This window comes from Eptesicus fuscus, chromosome 5 (assembly GCF_027574615.1).
Source record: "Eptesicus fuscus isolate TK198812 chromosome 5, DD_ASM_mEF_20220401, whole genome shotgun sequence".
NCBI lineage: Eukaryota > Metazoa > Chordata > Mammalia > Chiroptera > Vespertilionidae > Eptesicus > Eptesicus fuscus.
The window spans coordinates 66,325,019-66,344,641 of NC_072477.1; the positions used below are offsets into that span (position 1 = coordinate 66,325,019).

General features: G+C 51.5%; 2 protein-coding genes and 1 pseudogene across 3 annotated transcripts in view; 2 read left to right on the plus strand and 1 right to left on the minus strand.

Annotated features, from left to right (window-relative positions):
- Positions 1-2,679, plus strand: part of DNAJC17 (DnaJ heat shock protein family (Hsp40) member C17) — a 36,470-nt gene extending 33,791 nt beyond the window's left edge. For both annotated transcript variants that reach the window (XM_008143011.3, XM_054716344.1), the window contains one exon: positions 2,501-2,679. In XM_008143011.3, the coding sequence (XP_008141233.2) occupies positions 2,501-2,623 (123 nt within the window). In that variant the 3' untranslated portion in view covers positions 2,624-2,679. The remainder of the gene's footprint in view (positions 1-2,500) is intronic.
- A 184-nt stretch (positions 2,680-2,863) lies between these two features.
- Positions 2,864-7,291, minus strand: GCHFR (GTP cyclohydrolase I feedback regulator). Its single transcript, XM_008143008.3, has 3 exons — positions 6,841-7,291; positions 4,545-4,639; positions 2,864-3,294 (listed from the first exon to the last, which is right to left on the minus strand). Exons 1-3 carry the CDS (start codon positions 6,874-6,876, stop codon positions 3,171-3,173), a joined length of 255 nt encoding a protein of 84 aa, XP_008141230.1. The 5' UTR covers positions 6,877-7,291; the 3' UTR covers positions 2,864-3,170.
- Positions 7,292-12,587: 5,296 nt separating this feature from the next.
- On the plus strand, positions 12,588-14,617 carry LOC103304997 (protein BTG2-like; annotated as a pseudogene).
- The last annotated feature ends 5,006 nt before the right edge of the window (positions 14,618-19,623 follow it).

Genomic DNA, 19,623 nt, shown 5'->3' on the forward strand with positions numbered 1-19,623 from the left:
CAGGAGATGGGAGACAGCCCATGTGGGCTCCTAGCAGAGGCCTCCAGCTCTCTGCTCAGCGCAGACCTCAGGCCAGCACTGGGTGGTGAGACGAAGTCCCCGGAAGAGGCTAGGAGAGGGCCTCGAGTTGCTGGCTCCGGGAGTCTCCCAGAGGGACAGGAGTGGCCCGGTTACCTGATAGGGCAGTGGAAAAACCCCGAGAGGAGGAAGCAGCACTTACTGGAGCCGGAGTGGAGGAGCGCCAGGGGGTGAGGGATGAATCTTCTCCGGTGGTAGGAGCGGTCTCTGCCCTAGCTCCTCACGGCCCCAGCTCACCCTCTCCCTGGCCCTGCCTGTCTGCCGTGGCTCCCGGCCCCTGATGAGTGCCCTGCGAGTTGTGCTGGTGTGGCGTGGAGGTGTGTTGTTGTTCTCAGCTGACTCAGTCAGGTGGGAAGCCCGGTTTCGTGCTCCGGTAATTGCAGCATCCGCATGCTGGAGTTGGGGCAGCCATGGCCAACACCCCAGGGCCACTGGGGAGCCAAAGATTCCTCTGGGGACTTGTTTGGGGCAACCCTGCCTTGTATGTCAGCACACTGTCTCCTTTCCCCACCACCACCCTGGGCCGTAGCAGCAGGCGTCGCTCCCCAGCCCCCAGTGTGTCTGGGGGAGAGGTGCCCAGGGAGGTGTGAGTTAACCTTTTGCACTCGGATGTCGAGTGTGACTCGACATGGTTAGCATCGGTAGCAGCTCTTTTTATACTCTTTGAATGTATCAATAATTTGGAATATAAAAAAATCCAAATAAATAAGTTTGTATGAAAAGAAACTCCAGTTTTTTATTCTACTGCCGCACTTTGTAAAATCTGGGGTATTTAAAAAATTAAATCCCTAGTAGAATAAAGGAATCGAGAAAAAAGCAAGCGAGTGCAAAGGGTTAACTGAGTGCAGGCGTGGGGAGCGATTGTGGAGGAAGAAGAGACCTGTTGCTAGTGTGGGTGACTCAGCCCAGGGACAGGCCCTCATTAGCAGAGCCCACAGGTGTGGGGGAAGGAGGCAGAGGGTGTGTTCACAGGGAGCAGCCCCATGCCAATAAAGGGCTGGCTGCTTCCAGGGCTGGGCTCAGGGCATGCCAGGGTGACTGGGGTTTTCTCAGCAGAGCAGTATTTCCTTGGGGAGGGGAGAATTGCCCTCCCTTTGGCCTGACACCCAATCTAAGCTGCTCTATTTCCTCATCCTTCATCCATTTACCTGACGGCCTCAGGGCAGGAGAGAGCAGCTGAGGGGCAGGGTCCTCTGCCTCCCACCCTGTGCTACAGTCCTTCCTGTGGGCTGCCTGGGCCTCACTGGAGGCCCCTCCTCTGTGGAGGGGGCTGGGTCACATGACACTGCCCTGGATTGTCAGCAGAGCTCTGACCAAGCTTCTCAGCTTGGTGGGCCTGGCTGGGAGGGCAACTCTGCTCAGAGCTTCTGCAGCCCAGGAGAGAGAGAGAGGGGGGTGGGGCTGGGGGAGGAGCAGGGGGATCTGGGCTGAATAACACTTCCTTGTTCCGAACCCCCCATACTACAAACCAGTTGGCCAGGGTCTGGCATCTTAACCACAGCCACTTCCTTCTTCCCTGGGTCACTGACCACCAAACTTGCCTCCTGACTTACCCCACGAGCGTGCAGCAGGTTGGCATACCACAGAGCCGGGCGCCGCACCTGGGCCTGCCGCGAGGCCCCTGGCCTTGCTTCCGTGCCAACTCAGGTGGGCCTCACACTCCACGCGGCTTCAGCTGCCCCGAAGGAGGAAGTGATTTAGTCCCCACTGCGGACCTTATCAGGGCGTGGGGCTGGCAGCTCGGCTCGTGGCGCTGTGGAGCCGCCTCTCCACCCCCCAGCCTTGGCCCCTGGAGGTGGTTGTTTATTATTCTTGTGATGATTAAAATATAGCAGTCTTTCATGCCCTGCTCTGCTGGCAAGATCATACAAGAAAGAGCTACGGGCCCAGCCCTCCAAGAACCCTGGTGTGTATTTTTAGGAGGCAAGCCAGCTCCGTGCTTGTTTCTCTTTTTTAGGCTGAGGTTGATTGAGGCTGTGTCTAGGGCAGGGCTTCCTCTCCTGTGACCTCAGCAGGAGCCGGTCCACAGGGAAGATGGGCAGCTGGGAGGGCGCAGTGCTCCCGCCTCCACCTGGCAGAGCAGAGCGGGTTTCTAACCTCTGACAACTTCCCTTCACTGGAAACCTGTGAGAAGCAGAGCTGGAGTAGAGGGCTGAGAGGAAGGAAGGGAGTGAAGCCCCTGGGAAAGCTGGACCAGAGCTGACTGGAGAGGGGAAGACCTGAGGGGGCGGGGGGCGGTGGTAGCTGGTTGGGATGGGTTGAGAAGCTGGTCCGGAGGCCCAGGGTCTGCTTGCTCCGAAGGAACATGATGAACTGGGCTTGGAGGTGCTCCCCGGTCCTTCTCCTCCTGGGCACCGTCCTTCTTGACTCTTGCCTAGCTCTGCCCAGGCCCTGACCTCCCTCTCCCTCCTCTGTCCCCCAGGGCTCAGTGGTGTCCGAGAGGGACTACGAAAGCCTCGTCATGATGCGCATGCGCCAAGCAGCTGAGCGGCAGCAGCTGATCGCCCAGATGCAGCAGGAGGACAAGGTGGGGCAGCTCACGTAGCATCCAGCCCTACCACCCCACAGCCCCTTTCCCTAATAAACTTTTTTTTAAGTCTACCTCTGTTGCATATATAGGCGCAGGAAGCTGGCCTGTCCAGTGTGGCCCTGGGTCCTGGGCTCTGCCCCGGAGGCTCCGCCCAGGCTGGCTTCCCCTTGGCAGTGGACAGACCCCAGGGAGGTGCTCCGCTTGCTGAGAGTCCCTGCACACACACAGCTTAGAACCAACCAGTCATCACAGCCCTTTATTGGCTTAGATTAGCGGCACAGGACCCACCCGCCCAGTCTCAGGGCCAGTGCTCCTGACAAAGGCAGCCTCGCTCTTGCCAGCCCCTCAGCCTGCCCATGAACATGGACCCTCACCCAGCTGGAAGGTGGAGGGGCAGCTGGGAGCAGGTTTCAGAGGGCCATTCACTGCCCAGTGGTGCTGGTCCAAGGGAAGAGGACAGTTTGGGAAGAGGGGCAGGGCAGTGAGTGAGGAGGGCTTGGGATCAGGACCCACAGGCAGCCACTCAGAGAAGGGGTGCCCTGTCCGCTCCTCACAGTGCGGGTCACTCCTTGTGCAGGCACCACACCAGCGTCTGGCCCACGCCCGTCATGCTCAGCACACGGAAGCCCCTGCGTTCCAGCTTGTCCAGGACTATTCGAGGAGGGTCATTGACGTAGTACTCGTAACTGCGAACAGATGGAGAGGGGCAGCGTGAGGGGCCACAGTGCGAGCTTCCCCTACAAAGCTAGTATCTGCTGAAGACCACACCTGGGCAGGAATGCTCATAGCAGGGACTGACGCTTGCTGGTGTCTTCCAGGTGCCGGGCTGCGTGCACGTTCCCTGACCCTCCCCTGCTAAGCACTGTCCGTGCATCATCTCACTTACTCCTCCCAACAGCCCGAGGAAGGCACCATCATTGTTTTCATTTTGTAAATGAGAAAACGTAGAGGGCTTTCCCAGTGTCATAAGGCTGGGCTGACAGCCCCACGTGCCCTAGGCTGCTGCACTGTTCAGGAAGAATGGCTGCTCCCCAGGGCCTCACCCGGCCTCCTGCCCCTCCTCCTGCCTAGCCTGTCCTACAGTTCTGGGGCCATAGCTTGACCCCCAATAGTTCCTGACTCTGGGCGCCTCTCCCTAGCACAGAGAAGGCTTGTGTTCCTTCTTTCAGGGTGAACTGATTCTAAAGGGCCGTCACATAGGTAAAGGGCGCAAGCTCCAAGCTGGGCATCTCCAGATCAATGCTGCATGGCAAATGGATGGGTTGGCTTCCGCCCTCCAGCCCTGACCCAAGGGGCTGGCACCAGCTCGCCTCTCCTAGCTGCCCCCTTTGAATGGGGCTCATTCTGGGGACCCTTCTAAGGAGTTCCAGCCTGTGGCGCAGGGTTCTCCCTGCCTGTGGGGCACGAACGGGGAGGGGCAGAAAAGGAAGCAGCACTCACAGTTCAAGCTCAGAACTAGTGTGAAGAAAGCCAAGGGAAGTGGCCGAGTACCAGGCTGCTGGCTGAGCTGGAAGTAGGACCCAGGCTGCCTGCTCCCTGCTTTGGGGGCTGAGGTTTGTTAATCAGCCAGCTCTTCAAGACAGAAACCTTTCCCTGTGCCTGTCTGCCACGATAAGGTCCAGCTTGGAGATGGGGGGAGAGAAGGAACGGAGCACTTCCATAATCCTGTCTCTAGGGACTGGACTCTGTCCTGGGACTTTGTCCTGGGACTTGACTTTGTCCACGAGCTCTCCTATGAGGGAGGGCGGTGGGAAAGCCTCAGAGCAGGCCTGGGGGCCGTGAGGCTGCAGACAGGACTGACCCTATAAGAGGACAGAGCCCAGGAGGCAGGCAGGGCTCTGAGGTCGGGCAGTGGCATTGTCCCTGGTCTTGGTGGTGTGTGAAGGGAACAGGGACGGGTCCAGGGGAAAAGATACTTAAGAATGCCACTACTTACAAGTTGTTTCCCAGGACGCCTCTTTTTGAGGCCCCCAAATGCTGCATCAGCTCTGGATCGGAGTACTCATCGCCCACCATGGTGGGACCCACCTCCTGCAAGGTAAGCCACAGTGGATGCTTGGCTGGCTGCCAGGTAGAGGTAGCCGGTCTTGCCTCTCCTTCCTCCCTGCCTGCTGGTGCTGAGCCAGCTTAGATAAAGTTTGGAGGGGTTGGTGAGGGACCTTGAGGGCTGAGAACAGTCTGGAAGAGGGTGAGGCCAGTCATGACCCAACCAAACAATGTGAGGCTTCTCTAGCCCCTCCAAGAGGAGCTGGGCAGTGTCTGAACTGGCACCTACGTGCCAGGCACCACCCACCACCATGTTTGATGTGTGTCACCATCAGCTGGAGAGCAGAGAAATGAAAGCCTGTCCACATAAGATCTTGTACGGCAATGTCGGTGGCAGTATTATTCATAATAATCAAAAGTGGGAGCAACCTAAATGTTTTTCAGCTGCTGAATAGATAAATGCAATGTGGCATATCCATATGATGGAATCGTGTTTGCAATAAAAAGTAATGTGCACTGGTGCATACTGCAATATAGATGAACCTTGAGAACCTTATGTAAGTGAAAGACGCCAGATACAAGACCATATATTATGACAGGAAGTAGATTAGTGGTTACCTGGGGCTGGGGGCCTGGGGGCGGGCGGTGATGAGAAGTGACTGCTAAGGTGATGGAAATGTTCTAAAATTGATTAGGATGATGGTTGCACAACTCTGAACATGCTAAAAAACACTGTTGAGTTGTACACTTTAAATTGGTGGATTCTGTGGTTTGTGTATTATATAGCAATAAAGCTGACCTATTTTTTAAAACCACCTGAGGAGCACCGAATTCCCATGCCCCAGGCTTAGTGTTTTGAGAGGTCTCGGAAGGGGCCAGGAGTCCACATTTAACAACTGCTCAAGTGACTGGTTCTCAGACCACTGCCCCGGGCACGGCCAAGACCCGTCCTGTGGTGAGCCGCCCATTTCCCTCCCACCCAGGGAGTTGCTTACCCTCCGATGGGTCACTCAGCCCCGGGGAGTGAGAAGAGGCAGAGGAGCATCCTGCTGCCCAGCTGGGGGACCCAGTCATATAATTCTGACTGGGGCAACCAGCACCTTCTTAGGAAAGAGCGCCCAGAGGAGGGTGACTTTTGACTCCGGAATGGTGTTCTCCCCACCTCTAACACCATCGGAGGCGTTCTTCCCTTTCTTCTTTCTCTTTTTTTTTTTATTATTTTTAAAATATATTTTATTGATTTTTTACAGAGAGGAAGGGAGAGGGAGAGAGAGTTAGAAACATTGATGAGAGAGAAACATCGATTAGCTGCCTCCTGCACACTCCCTACTGGGGATGTGCCCACAACCAAGGTACATGCCCTTGACCGGAATCGAACCGGGGACCTTTCAGTCTGCAGGCCGACGCTCTATCCACTGAGCCAAACCAGTTAGGGCTTCTTTTCTTTTCTTTCTTTTTTTTTTTTTTTTTTTTTTAATATCCTCACCCGAGGATATTTTTTCATTAATTTTTAGAGAGAGTGGAAGAGAGAGGGAAAGACAGAAATACCGATATGAGAGAAACACATAGATTGGTTGCCTCCTGCACATGCCCAGACCAGAGGGGGCTGGGGAGGAGCCTGCAACCCAGGTATGTGCCCTAGACCTGAATGAACCCAGGACCCCAGTCCCCAGGCCGAAGCTCTATCCATTCAGCCAGACTGGCTAGGGCGCCCCTTCTTGAGCAGGAAGAGTTTGGGGTGTGTGTGTGTGTGTGTGTTTTCCTTTTCCTTTCCTAAGGTCTTAGGGACAACTCTTCCTGACCCACCCAAGCTAGCGGCTGTGGGTGGGTCAGGCACTGGGCATAGCTGTTTTAGCATCTTAGCACATCTTTTCCAAACCTCTTTTCCTCGGGTTACTACATCCCCGCCCCCCACAACCCCCTGCGGAGCGGCTCCCTGTAGGGCAGTGGGTGTTGCACCTGTGAGGCCAGGGTTTCCCTTGGACAGGTGGGAGCAGCCGCAAGCGCCCATGCTCGCTGGGTCGCGGGGACGCACGCATCTGGCCGCCTTCGCGTCCTCGGAGGCGCCAAGCCGGCCAGAGCTACGAGTTCCACGATCTGGGCAGAGTCGGATCCCCAGCCTCCCTCCCTGAGGCCCGAGGGGGCGTGTCCGGGCACTTTCTGGGCCCAAGAGGGAGGCGCCAAAGTGCGGCCGCAGTCCCCGCGGCCCGGCCGGCCCCCACTCCACTGGCCAGGCGGGTACTCACCATGCGGATCTGAGTGCTGATGAGCACGTAGGGCATGGTGCGCGCTTCCCGGCCAGACTCCCAACGTGGGCTTTGGATTTGGTGCCGACGCCAGCCCCTCGGACTGCGACCAGACGCCCGGGTCCCGCTACTCCGGCTCTGGCCTCGGGCTCTGCCAATCTCGGAGCGCCCGGCCCCGTGACCGTGGCGGCAGCCAATCAGGAGCGGGCGCCCGTGACGCCCCGGCACCCGGAGATTCAGGGCCCGCCCCTACCCCGGGGCTGTGGGGAGCCACTCGGGCACCCGCTGCGTGGGGGCGCCAAGCGCGCCTGTTGACCTTGCACCCTCTTACTGCAACGCCTCCAGGAACAGGTTCCAAAGTCCTGCTGGTCCCCTCTCCGTCCCAGTGAAGCAGAGCAGGGAGCAAACGGCGACCCCGCTGAAGCCTCCCAAGCTCCGGCCCACTGCGCCCAGGGAGGCTCTCACTTCCCACCCGCAGGACACGCTCCCCGGGTCCAGCGGAGGAAACAGGGAGAGGAGCTGTGGCTACAGCTGAAGTACCACCCGGGGTGCGCTGCGCGTTTCCGCCGCCCTAATTCCTAGCACAGTGGTTGGACCTGGCATTTCTGGGGCGCTATAGGTAAATCTGTAAAGGAACTGAGCGCTTGGCTACGTGCCAAGCCCGGAGGGACTTGAACCAACAGAATTTGTTTTGGCCTTCAGTTCGGAGAGATTTCTGCGAAGCTAGAGAGACTAGCACAAGCAGAGATCAGAAGGCAACACACGGGGCAAAGGAAACTACTTCCCCGCACCAGTCATCAACGAGAGGGCAGCGAGTTCACCTCCGTGCACCCACGCCCTCACCTGGATGTAGCAAAATCTGACAACGCAACATCCTTTGTCTTGTTGTGATTGGTTCTTTGAAAATAAATAAAGCAAACCGTACCTGGCTGGTGCTGTTCAGTGGTTAGAGCGTCAGCCCCGCTGACCGAAAGGTTGTGGGTTCGATTCCCCGTCAAGGGCAGGTACCTGGGTTGCAGGTTCGATTGGGGGACAGACAGACTATCCATGTGTCTCTCACGTGGATGTCTCTCCTCCTCCCTCACTCCTTCAATGGAAAAAATATCTTCCAGTGAGGATTAACAACAAAAAGCAGAACAAAAACAGCCTGTAACCTTCCAGGCCAGCGATTGAAAAACCTTGGCTTTTACTGAAGGGCTCTTAAATGTGAAGAGAACGGTAAGGGAAATAGGAAGTTATAATTCTACAGGATTCTTACTGGTCTAATTTATGTTCTGTACTCTCTACTATCCTCCAGGGTTAGTAATCTAGCTAGAGAGATAAGACAGACATATTCATGCTTAACAAAGGTTTTGTTAAATTGTCAAAGGATGAATGCCCAGGACATATAAAGAACTACAAATCAACGAGAAAAAGATAAATCAATAGAAGAAACATTGGGCAAATGACTAGAATAGGCACTTTTCAAAAGAGGGAATGGAAATGGCCAATAAACATATAGCATGATGTTCAATATCATTAGAAATCCTAGAAATGAAAATTAATCTACACTTTAAACCACAATGACATACTATTTTAATGATTTGCAAAAAAAATAAGTAAACATCAAGTATTGTTGAAGATATCTAACAAACGGAAACACTGCTGTTGGGACTGCAAATTACAGTTACCTTGCACCTTGGAAAACAATTTGGCACCATCTGGTAAAGCTGAAGATGCGCATTCCCTACGACCCAGCCTAACCTCTCTTACAGAAACCTCAGGCGCACTCACTGACACGCAGCATGGGAATACATGTACAAGAATATTCATAACAACACTGCTTGTAACTAGCAAAAAACTGGAAACAGTTCTATGTCCATCAAAAGTGGAATATGTTTTTGGTTGATTCTGTTAACAAAAGTTCCAGAAGAAATTAAGAGAATTTTGTTCCTGTGTGATTTGCAAATCAGACAACATAGCCCTAGGTATGAACCAAAGACACGCTCTGAGGTGGGAGGAGGAGAACAGGGTTTTTAAAGATGTAAGCTGCTGGCAGCTGATCATCAAAGAGATGGGTTGTTAGGAGAAACAAGACCATAAACTTACATCATTCATTTCTCAGGTGGTGGAGGCAACTGGACTTTCAACAGAGGCCGACTCCGTGTTCAGCAAGTGGGGCTGTGACACAAGAATAATGGGTAACTGAAGTTTAGGCATTTGTCAGTGTTCTACTTATAGAACAAAAGCTTTTGGGTTACTTATCAACAGAAATCAAACAGCACAGAAAGACTTCATTCTGCAGGCAGTTTTCAAATCCAAGGACTAGAGCTGTACTCTAGAAGTGCCCTCAGAGTTCAAACTGCAAAAATCCAAATGTTGGGCCACCGGTTATGATATAAGCCCTCAACCCGTAAGATGGAAACTATAGCAATGAAAATGCTCAGTGAAAAAGCAAACCTTGGAAACATATAGAACAATTATATTTATACTAGTGGCCCGGTACACAAAATTTGTGCACGGGGAGGGGGTGGTCCCTCAGCCTGGCCTGCATCCTCTCCAATCTGGGACCCCTGTGGGATCGGGCCTAAACCTGCAGTTGGACAAACCCCTCACAATGTGGGACTACTGGCTCCTAACCGCTCACCTGCCTGCCTGCTTGATCTCCCCTAACCACTCTGCCTGCTGGCCTGCTTGCCCCCAACTACACCCCCCCCCCCACCAGCCTGCTCACCTCCAACTGCCCTCCCCTCCTGGTCTGATCACCCATAACCGCTTCTGCCTCAGCCCCGCCACCATGGCTTTGTCCAGAAGGACATCTGGAAGGTCTCATGGTCTAATTAGTATATTACCCTTTTATTAATATAGATAATATGACATACTGTCATAACTATAACATATCTACCAGTATTACTCTATGAGAATACATACTTCATCCAATAGGAAGGCATCTAATACATTACATTGTATATGTTGTAATTAGTATTATTGCTACGAATACATTACACTGTATTCGTAGCAATAATATATACCCTGTGACTTCCCTTCCTGATCTGGGAATGGTTCCCCAGTTCTTTTGACATTTCCTGGCCCCTAATGTATTTTTTTTGTCATTCAGTGTAACTTTATTTACTGTTTATTGCACATGATTTGAGGTCTTTAATTTCTAACCACCAAAGATTCAAAGGATTATTTTTTCCATGAAATTTAACATTAACATTAGTGAATTCCTGTATTCATGTGTTTTTATTGTAAACATCTGAATTATTCACATTGTCATAGATCCTGAACTCATAAGCGTGGACCATGCACAGGCTGGCAGCAAGCCAGGAAGCCACTCTGCAAGCAAACAGATACTTTGCATAAGGAGAAAAGTCATAGCATAACATTTAATGTCCAACCTGAGTCACCTCAGAATGTTATATATATTGACTTCTTAATTCATATAGTATTGGGAACTCAACTGCTTGGTTGGTGGCGGGGTTGACCTGGTTTTGGGAGGATTATTCCTGAAATAATTAAGGAAAGGAGGGCTCAATCTTTCTTCTTGGTTGCTTGCTCCTCCCCAGCACCTTCATCTTTCTTCTCGTCCTCAGCTTCTTGGGCATCTTCTCCTTCACCTTCACCTCCTTCTTCCTCCTTTGCATCCTCAAATTCTTCCTTGGCACGTTCTTCCTCTTCCTCTCCTTCCTCTTCCTCAGCCTCTTCCTTCTCCTTTTCCTCCTCTTCAGCTTCTCCTTCAGAAGGGGGTTCATCCTTAGCTTCGTCGGCTTTTGCAGCCTCAATGGTCTCCTTCACCTCGATCTGCTCCTCCTGGATGTAGCTGGTGTATTAAGAAGGGAAGGAGTGAGCAGACATCAAGTAGGAGCTAGTCTGTAAACCACCGTAGGCAGATCACCAAAGACCTGGGAACTCTGGTAGTAGCTGCTGGCTATGCTTCCCACGCTGGTGAAACTGAGCCGGTCTCCTCACCTTCCAAGAGTTTCCTGTAAGCTGCAATGTAAATGTCCAAAACTATCTTCACAGTGAAGAGGTCCTGGTATTCTTTTAAGTATCCTGCCATTTCACTCTTTGTGGTTCTCAACTCATTTTTTAATTTGTTGATTGTGTCCTGCATAGCACTAACGTCAGAGTTCTGCTTATCCTCCAGCTCTCGCAGCTGCTTTCCCAGCGCTTTGTTCATGCCCAGCTTGCTTCCATCTCCAGGGTCTTGGCCTTGAGCAGTTGCTGGCCCGCACCATGTAGGTGCTCTTGGCAGTGCTCTCTGTCAGCATGGTGAAGCTGCTCTTGTACCATTCTTCGGCATTCTGCGTGTTCTTGGCAGCCAGCTTCTCATACTGGGTGTGGATGTCCTTGAGCATAGCGGAGAGGTCGGACTTGGAGAACACGTCCATTTCCACGGAGATCTGAGCATACTGGACATGCACCTTCTTCAGAAAGGCGATTTTGTCCATCAGGCTTTCGATGCACTTTTCCAGCTCAGTGCTGGCAAGAGCCGCCTCATCTGCACCTTTGCTCACCTCCATCAGCCAGCCCTCTGCATCCTCAGGGTTCAGCACCTCTTCCTGGTAGCTCGCCTGCAGGTTGTTCCCAGCCACTTCAGAGCCCCAGTGCCTCCTAACTGCCCACTTCCCTCTCCTCTCCAGGGACAGGGCGCGGTGGGGCAGGGCACAGGCATTGCATTTTCATTAAAATGTTCAACCCTGGCCTGCTCCACCGGTGTCCTCAGGTGGCCCGGGGCAGACAGTGATCCCGGAGACCCTGGCCACCCCCGCCTACGGAGCCCGCAGGCAAAGTCAGGCACTGACCACGCTACCTGCCCAGTCCTGATTGCACCCTGGACCCCGCGGGTGACATCAGGTGCTATCCATGCCACCTCCCTGGTCCTAATGGCTGCCTGGACCCCGCGGGTGACATCAGGTGCTGTCCATGCCGCCTGCCTGGTCCCGATAGCTCCCTGGATCCCACAGACAGCATCAGGCGATGCCTGCTAGAACTGCCTAGTCCCGATCACCGCCTGCACCCTGTGGGTGATGTCAGGCGCTATCCATGCCGCCTGCCAGGTCCCAATAGTCCCCTGGAACCCACAGACAGCGTCAGGTGGTGTCCATGCCGCCAGCCAGGTCCCGATCGCTGTGGGAACCCTGTGGGCAATGTCAGGTGGTGTCCATGCCACCTGCCCGGTCCCGATCGCCACCTGGACCCCGTGGGTAGTATCAGCCGCTGTCCATGCCGCCTGCCCAGTCCCGATCTCCCCCTGGACCCCGCGGGTAGCGTCAGGCGCTATCCATGCCGCTTGCCAGGTCCCGATAGCACCCTGGACCCCACGGGCAGCGTCAGGCGCTGTCCATGCCACTTGCCAGGTCCTGATCTCCCGCTGGACCCCGCGAGCAGCGTCAGGCGCTGCCTGCTGAAACTGCCCGGTCCCGATCGAAGACTGGACTCCACGGGCGACGTCAGGTGCCATCTGCCAGGCCAGCCCAGTCCCGATTGCCGCCTGGACCCCACGGGTGACATCAGGCGCTGTCCATGCCGCCTGCCCTACCGGATCGCCCCCTGGACCCCGCGGACAGCTGCCATGCTTAGTCCCAATGGCTTCCCGGTCCCGCGGGTGATGTCGGGCGCTGTCCGCTGGGCCTGCCTGGTCCCGATTACTGCCTGGACCCCGCGGACAGCGTCAGGTGCTGCCTGCCGAGTCTGCCCGGTCACTATCATGGCCTGGACCTTGTGGGTGACATCAGGTGCTGCCCACCAGGCCTACCGGGTCCATGGCGGCCTGGACCGATAGGGCTAAGTCAGGCAGCACCGGCTTGCCTCCCTTCTCCGCTGCCCTGCCGGCTTGCTTCTTCGCAGCTTCGCTTCTTTCTACGCTGTCTTGATATGCAAATTAACTGCCATCTTTGTTGGATTAATTTGCATACTCGCCCTGATTGGTTGGTGGGCGTGGCTTAGGCATAGCGAAGGTGCGGTCAATTTGCATGTCACTCTATTATTAGGTAGGATAAAGTTCACAAATTTGCAAAACTAAGCAATATACTGTTTGGAGATAAAGACAGAGCTGGTCAAGTTATAAAGAAAAGTAAGAGAATGGTAATTGTTAATTCAGGGTAGGGGTTACCTTGGAGAGCAGGGAAAGGGAGGGGGCGGGGAAGATGCAGGCGTTTTGGAAGGCAGAAGTGGAGAGCCCCTGAGCAAGCGCATCCTGCGGAGCGGCAGGACCCCCAGAAACCTCCCACTGCCCCTGGCTGCGGCACCGGCGCCAGAGCCCCGCGCGGTCGGAGCCAGGCCAGCTGGACCGGAAAGAGGACACACATGCTCTCAGGGATCACCCCCACAGGCTTCCTCTCTGAGGACCGGGGCTGCCTGAGGAGCAGAGACAAGGTGTTCAGTGGGGCTCTCCAGGAGGCACGAAGAGCGCGACAGATGCCACTGGTTCTCCAAGAAGCTGTCCAAGGCCTCTGGCTACCGCTGCATCCGCATCCTCCGCAAGACGGACCCCATCATCAGCAAGGTGGCCAGCCAGGTGGGACTCAGCCAGCCCCAGCTGCCCGGCTGCTGCCCTGAGAGCGCACCCCATGGGTGAACACCTATGAGGTGTCCTACCGAACGCGGGAGGATGGCTCATCTGCGTCCTGTATGAGGAGGCCCGCTGATCGCCTCCTATGGGTTCCTCACCTGCAAGAAGGAAATGATGCTGGGCAGGAGCAGCCCCTGCAAGCACCGTGGGGTGGCCTCTGCAGTTAGCTCCCCTGCAGCCCCACCCTGCACTCCGCTGTGCTCATCCTGCCGCGACAGCAGGCCGGGCCACAGCATCCCTCACCTGGGGAACTGTTCTTTAAATGAAGAGCTATTCATATATCAATATCGATATGTCTATCTATCTGTCTGTCTACCAGTATCGAATTTTTGTTGATGTTGTTAATCCTCACCTGAGGATATTTTTCCATTGATTTTTAGAGAGAGTGGGAGGGAAGGGGAGAGAGAGAGAGAAGCATTAATGTGAGAGACACATCGATTGGTTGCCTCCTGCATGTGCCCCGACCAGGGCTGGGCCCAACCAGGGCCAGGGATCGATCCTGCAACCGAGGTGCGTCCCCTTGACCGGAATTGAACCCAGGACCCTTCAGTCTGTGGCCAAAGCTCTATCCATTGAGTCAAACTGGCTAGGACTATAGAGATAGAGATATATAGATATAGATATAGATATAGATATAGATATAGATATAGATATAGATATATATAGATTTTTTTTTAAGAAAAGGGGAAAAAAGAAACCTGAAGATTTTTAAAAGAAAAAAGTTCTTTAAGTTGCTGCTTGGAAGCGACCTCCCAGGTGCCTTTGGAGAGAACTGTGCCTTCAATCTGGGAGCCAGTGTCTGCCTATGGGAGGGGGAGCAGTTAAGGCTGGGCCCGACCAAATGAGGTGGGAGAAGGTTGGCCAGCACCCCAAGAAGATGTGAGAGGGCCCTTTGGCTCAGTGGATAGAGCATAGGCCTGCAGACTGAAGGGTCCCAGGTTCGAATTCGGTCAGGGCACATTCCTGGGTTGCCTGCTTGATCCCCAGTGGGGGGTGTGCGGGAGGCAGCCTATCAATGATTCTCTCTCATCATTGATGTTTCTCTCTCTCTTTCCCTTCCTCTCTGAAGTCAATAGAAACATTAAAAAAAAAAAAGAAGAGAAGAAGAGAGGGAGCAAACATGGTTAGCAGCTGTGGATGAGAGAGATCAGGATCTGCCTGGTAAGGGGGGAAGGGCTGATTCAAACCTCTCACTCTCCCCCAGAACACCTGCACCCCTGACCTCAAGGGCGCTCAAGCCTGGACTTAGCTCCTGTTGCCTAATCTTCACTTTTATTTTTCCGATGAGATCCTGGGCAGGGAGTGATTTCTTCTGTCCTAAGCAGTTTTTCTTCAAATCATCACGTGTTTCTAATTCTATGCTAAGGAGCCTGTAGATGTTGCTTCCCAGCCAGGAATCTAAAGCTTTTAGTTTTGGGGGTCGGGGCAGTAAGGCGGGGTTGGAGGTACTCGGGCTGCGATGGAAGGGTACTTTGCACAAAACCGTTGCTTTGCGACGTGCAGCTCCGTGTGCAGGTGTGGCGAATAACTCGGGGAGATTTACACAGAATTTTAGGACCCACAGAGTATCCACTGGGTACTTTTTTTTTTTTTTTTTTAGGCCCAAACCCTCCTTTTTGGAACCACATCAAAGTCCTAATGCTGCTGCCATTATCCCTTTGAGAGCTGGCACAGAAGCTCCAGGGAGCTCCAGGTCCTTTATTACTGCCTTCTTTTTAAAGCACACACTTCTCTCTAACTCTCCCCACTCCTCTCTGCTCTGGTTGGGTCAAGGAGCGACCCTATTCTCTGGAAGGAGAGTTCTTGGTCACTGTGCAATATGGCCTCCTGCTCGTGTGTGTGTGTGTGTGTGTGTGTGTGTGTGTGTGTGTGTGTGTGTGTGGAACTGGCCCTCAGAACCTCCTGAGCTCTGCTGGGCTGAGGGAGCGGCCTCTCTGCCCTCAGGCCTGTGGCTGGCGGCCCGGCCTTGCAGGTATCCCTTGGCTGAGCGGGAGGAAGCCCCACGTTCTGCAGGAGTAATTGCTATTCTTGCAAGGCTGACACTGCAAACAAAACCTTGGGCACTGTTTTTCCTCTGGTGCTCAGAGCACCCCTGTCTCTCTCAGTGCAATCCAAATTTGTCCGTAGACTTGTGCAATATTTACTGTTCTGAGTTGAGAAAAACGGGAAACTACCTTTGGTCTCTCAGTGACATTAGGGAGGGTCCTCAGAAGGCCTTAAGTTTCTCGAACCTAAATCACCTTTAAAAGGACGTAGTTAGAACACCTGGTCGATCTGGCTGCCCTCCTGCTATTGCCTTTGGATGGTGGCCTTACCCCTGTGTCTAACCTCTAAGGCAGCAGCTGTCAACCTTGTTCATCTCATGGCACACATAAACTAAGCACTAAAGTTCTGTAGCACCCCAAATAACATATTTTTTGGTCGATCTGGCAAAAAAAATAGGTATAATTTTGCTTCATTCATGCTGGACAGCTATTGTTGTGTTGGCTGTTGTAATTTTTTATTTGACAATCTTAGGGAAAAGAGGTCAATGCTCCTAACTAAATAGTCAGGTATTGCAGGTTTTTTTAAAATAGATATGAATATATATATTTTAAATATATTTTATTGATTTTTCACAGAGAGGAAGAGAGAGGGATAGAGAATTAGAAACATTGATCAGCTGCCTCTTGCACAACCCCTACTGGGGATGTGCCCGCAACCAAGGTACATGCCCTTGACCGGAATCGAACCTGGGACCTTTCAGTCCGCAGGCCGATGCTCTATCCACTGAGCCAAACTGGTTTCGGCTAGATATGTATATTTTTTATTGATTTCAGAGAGGAAGGAAGAGAGAAAGAGAAACATCAATGATGAATCATTGATTGGCTGCCTCCTGCACGCCCCCTACTGGGGATCGAGCCGGCAACCCGGGCATGTGCCTTTGACTGGAATTGAGCCCAGGACCCTTCAGTCCACAGGCCGACGCTCTATCCACTGAGCCAAACCAGCTAGGGCAGGTACTGCAGGTTTAAAAAATTCTTGTGGCACATGGGTGAAAATTGCTGTCCCAAGGCATTGGACATGTCACCTCGCTTGGATGAGCCAGGTAAATGAAGGCGTCACGTTCTGAGAGCAGAATAGGAGTTTGGGGTCTGTCGCTCTCCTCTCCTCTCCCAGGCCGGGCTGTGGGAGGTGGGGAGGACACAGAGGCCAGCACATCTCAGGCTGCCAGGGCTTGATTACACTTGGAAAACTGGTCTGCAGATGCAGCGTAAGATAGGGAGCTTTATCGAGAACCACCCACCCCTCTGCTGATTGCCCTGGCAGCCTCGCCCAGATAACATCTTTAATATCCAGAGGGAAATGAATTCCCTCGCTTGGTCTGCCCATCTGGCCTTGCCTCCTGCCATAGTCAGTTTATCTGGCAGATCTTCCTCCCCTGTAAATAGAGGAGAAATTGTCCTTTCACAGCACAGCTTTTCATTAAAGTGGCAGGGCCTGGGTATTGTCATTCCTTCTTCCCTTCCATCCTCTATTCAGATTTTGTGGATGGCTTCTGCGTTAGAGCTGTGCTAGGCACGGATGACATGGAGATGAATCAGGCATGCACCCCGCCCTAGAACAGTGAGCAGTCCAGGGAGGTTGTCAACGTAAGAAACATTCAAACCGACAGAGAATTTTTGTGAGTTTATTTGAGCCAAACTGTTGACAATTGCCAGGAAGCAAAATCTCAATGGATTGAGATAATGCTCCGGAGAATGGCAGTTTTGCACCTTATTTTATACATTACAATCAAAAGAGGAGACGTATGTGGGATACATGAAATCCATTGGTGATAGATTAGGGAGGCAGGAGAAGGCAAAGTGGGGAAACCTCTGGGGTTGGATAAAAAGCAGAATGATAGACACATGCTTCTTTTACTTAGATGGGTGCAGGATAGTTAACAGCTGGCAATTAACTCAGTAACAATGAGGGGATTTGTGGTCTCTGCAGAGCAGTGTCTGTGCTCTGAGAGGTTCAGAAAAAGGAAAATTACTTTGACATTCCAACGATATGTTATCGTGGATGCAAAAAGACAATAGACAGGCTCAGTTAGGGTAAAGATTGGCCCTTGTCAGGGAAGGTGCCGGCCTAGGACATGACTAGCCTCCATAAACTGCTTTTAGCTAACAAGTTTTCATTTCAGAACATGCAGGCACCATGTAAGGCACCTGACTTTGTAAGGCACCATGCAGGCTTCCCCTGAGCTTGCCAGGTTTAGTAAGTGGCCCCTTTTCGTCCACAAGATAGAGCAGAAAGCAAGTAATCATGGAAGCAAGTGTAATGGAGGTAACTGAGCCTCAGAAGCAAAGAAAGATACAGAGATTAATTCCACCAGAGGAAATGAATTTTTATTCCCTCCAAAATTAAGTTAATTTTTTTCTTATTACAAAAGAAACACCAGCTCAGTTCAGAAAAAAGTGAGAAAAAATAGGGGACAGGATATTAAAAACACACTTTCAATATGAAAGCACAACCTGAAAATAAAAGGCCAAAGTGAAAAGGCAACAAGCCTTTATTGAGATAACAATCCCTATTGGGGAAGCATTGATTCAGGCAGACCAGATAATGTTCCTCTTCTTTTGTTTTGTTTTGTTAATCCTCACCCAATGACATTTTCCCATTGATTTTTAAAGAGAGTGGAAGGAAGGAGAGACAGAGGGAGAGAAACATCATTGTGAGAGAGACACATCCATTGGTTGCCTCCTACATACTCTCCAACCAGGATTGGGATGGAGCCTGCAACCCAAGTACATGCCTTGACCAGAATCAAACCTGGGACCCTTCAGTCCAATGGCTAATGCTCTATCCACTGAACCAAACCAGCTAGGGCTCCTCTTCCTCTCTTCCTCCTCCTCCTCCTCTTACTCTTCCTCCTCATTCTTTTCTTCTTCAAAATGATGATAATAATAATAATATTCTGATTAGGAAACCAAGGCAAGGGGTATTTGTGAGAAAGGAAAGGGGGAAAAGTATATTAATAGAAGGATAAGCTAACAGTACTGCTAATTCTAAACAATGTTGTTGATTTTCAGTCCATAGTCAACAGTCCAGTAGACAAAATACCTGCTTTCTTGTTATCTTTGCAAAAAGTTCTTTAGGACTACAATGTTGCTTTAGGTCCAGCCCAAAGGTTAATTTGCCCTGTTTCACATTCCAAAGGTCTTGAGGCATAAGATGTGCCTCTGGAATGGCAGCTCAGGCTCCATTTATATTATTTTTTTGCACATTGCAGCATTATTTACAATACGAGGTGTGCCGGTTAATAATGCGGATTTTTTTCAATAGATGGAGTTACACATATGTTGATATGTATGCGATTTGATATGTATGCTATTTTGTTGTATTGACAGTAAGCTTCAAAACTTCATATGTCAAATTTTCTGAAGGTGTTAACATCATAGATATTTTTACGCTTAAAAAATGTTGAATTTCGTGCCAAAAAAAGAGCATTTGCAGGAAGTTTTAATTCATTACTTTATTTTGAAGAAAAGTGCTGCTGAATACTTTGGGAAGCTTATGGTGAACATGCTTCATCTCAAGATACATGTGAACGCTGGTTTAAACGCTTTAAAAGTGATGATTTCTATGTGAAAGACAATGAACGTCCAGGTCAACCGAAAAGTTTGAAGACCAACAATCACAAGCATTATTGGAGGAAGATGCGTGTCAAACTAAAAAACAACTTGCAGAAAGATTAAACGTTGCTCAGCAAACAATTTCTGATTGTTTACAAGCAATGGGAAAGATTTTAAAGGAAGGAAAATGGGTGCCACATCACCTGAACAAAAGACAAGTGGAAAACCGAAAAGTCATCAGTAAAATGTTGCTTCAACACACGAAAGAAAGTCTTTTTTGCATCTAATTGTGACTGGCGATGAAAAGTGGATTTATTTTGAGAATCCCAAATGCACAAAATCATGGGTTGACCCAGGTCAACCATCAACATCAACTGCAAGGCCAAATTGCTTCGGAAAGAAGACAATGCTCTGCATTTGGTGGGATCAGGAAGGTGTGGTGTATTATGAGCTTCTAAAACCAGGTGAAACCATTAATACTGATCACTACCGACAACAGATAATCAATTTGAACCACGCTTTGATCGTGAAACAACCAGAATTTGCCAGAAGACACAGCACAAAGTAATTTTGCTTCACGATGACGCACCATCACACACTTCAAAACCAGTTCAAGACACGTTAAAA

Excerpts from the sequence above, each read along its gene's own strand:
- GCHFR (XM_008143008.3), bottom strand. The coding sequence starts at position 6,876 with ATGCCCTACGTGCTCATCAGCACTCAGATCCGCATG. Across the intron at positions 4,640-6,840 it reads TCAGCACTCAGATCCGCATG|GAGGTGGGTCCCACCATGGT; the intron begins GTGAGTACCCGC and ends CTTACCTTGCAG. Across the intron at positions 3,295-4,544 it reads GGCGTCCTGGGAAACAACTT|TTACGAGTACTACGTCAATG; the intron begins GTAAGTAGTGGC and ends ATCTGTTCGCAG.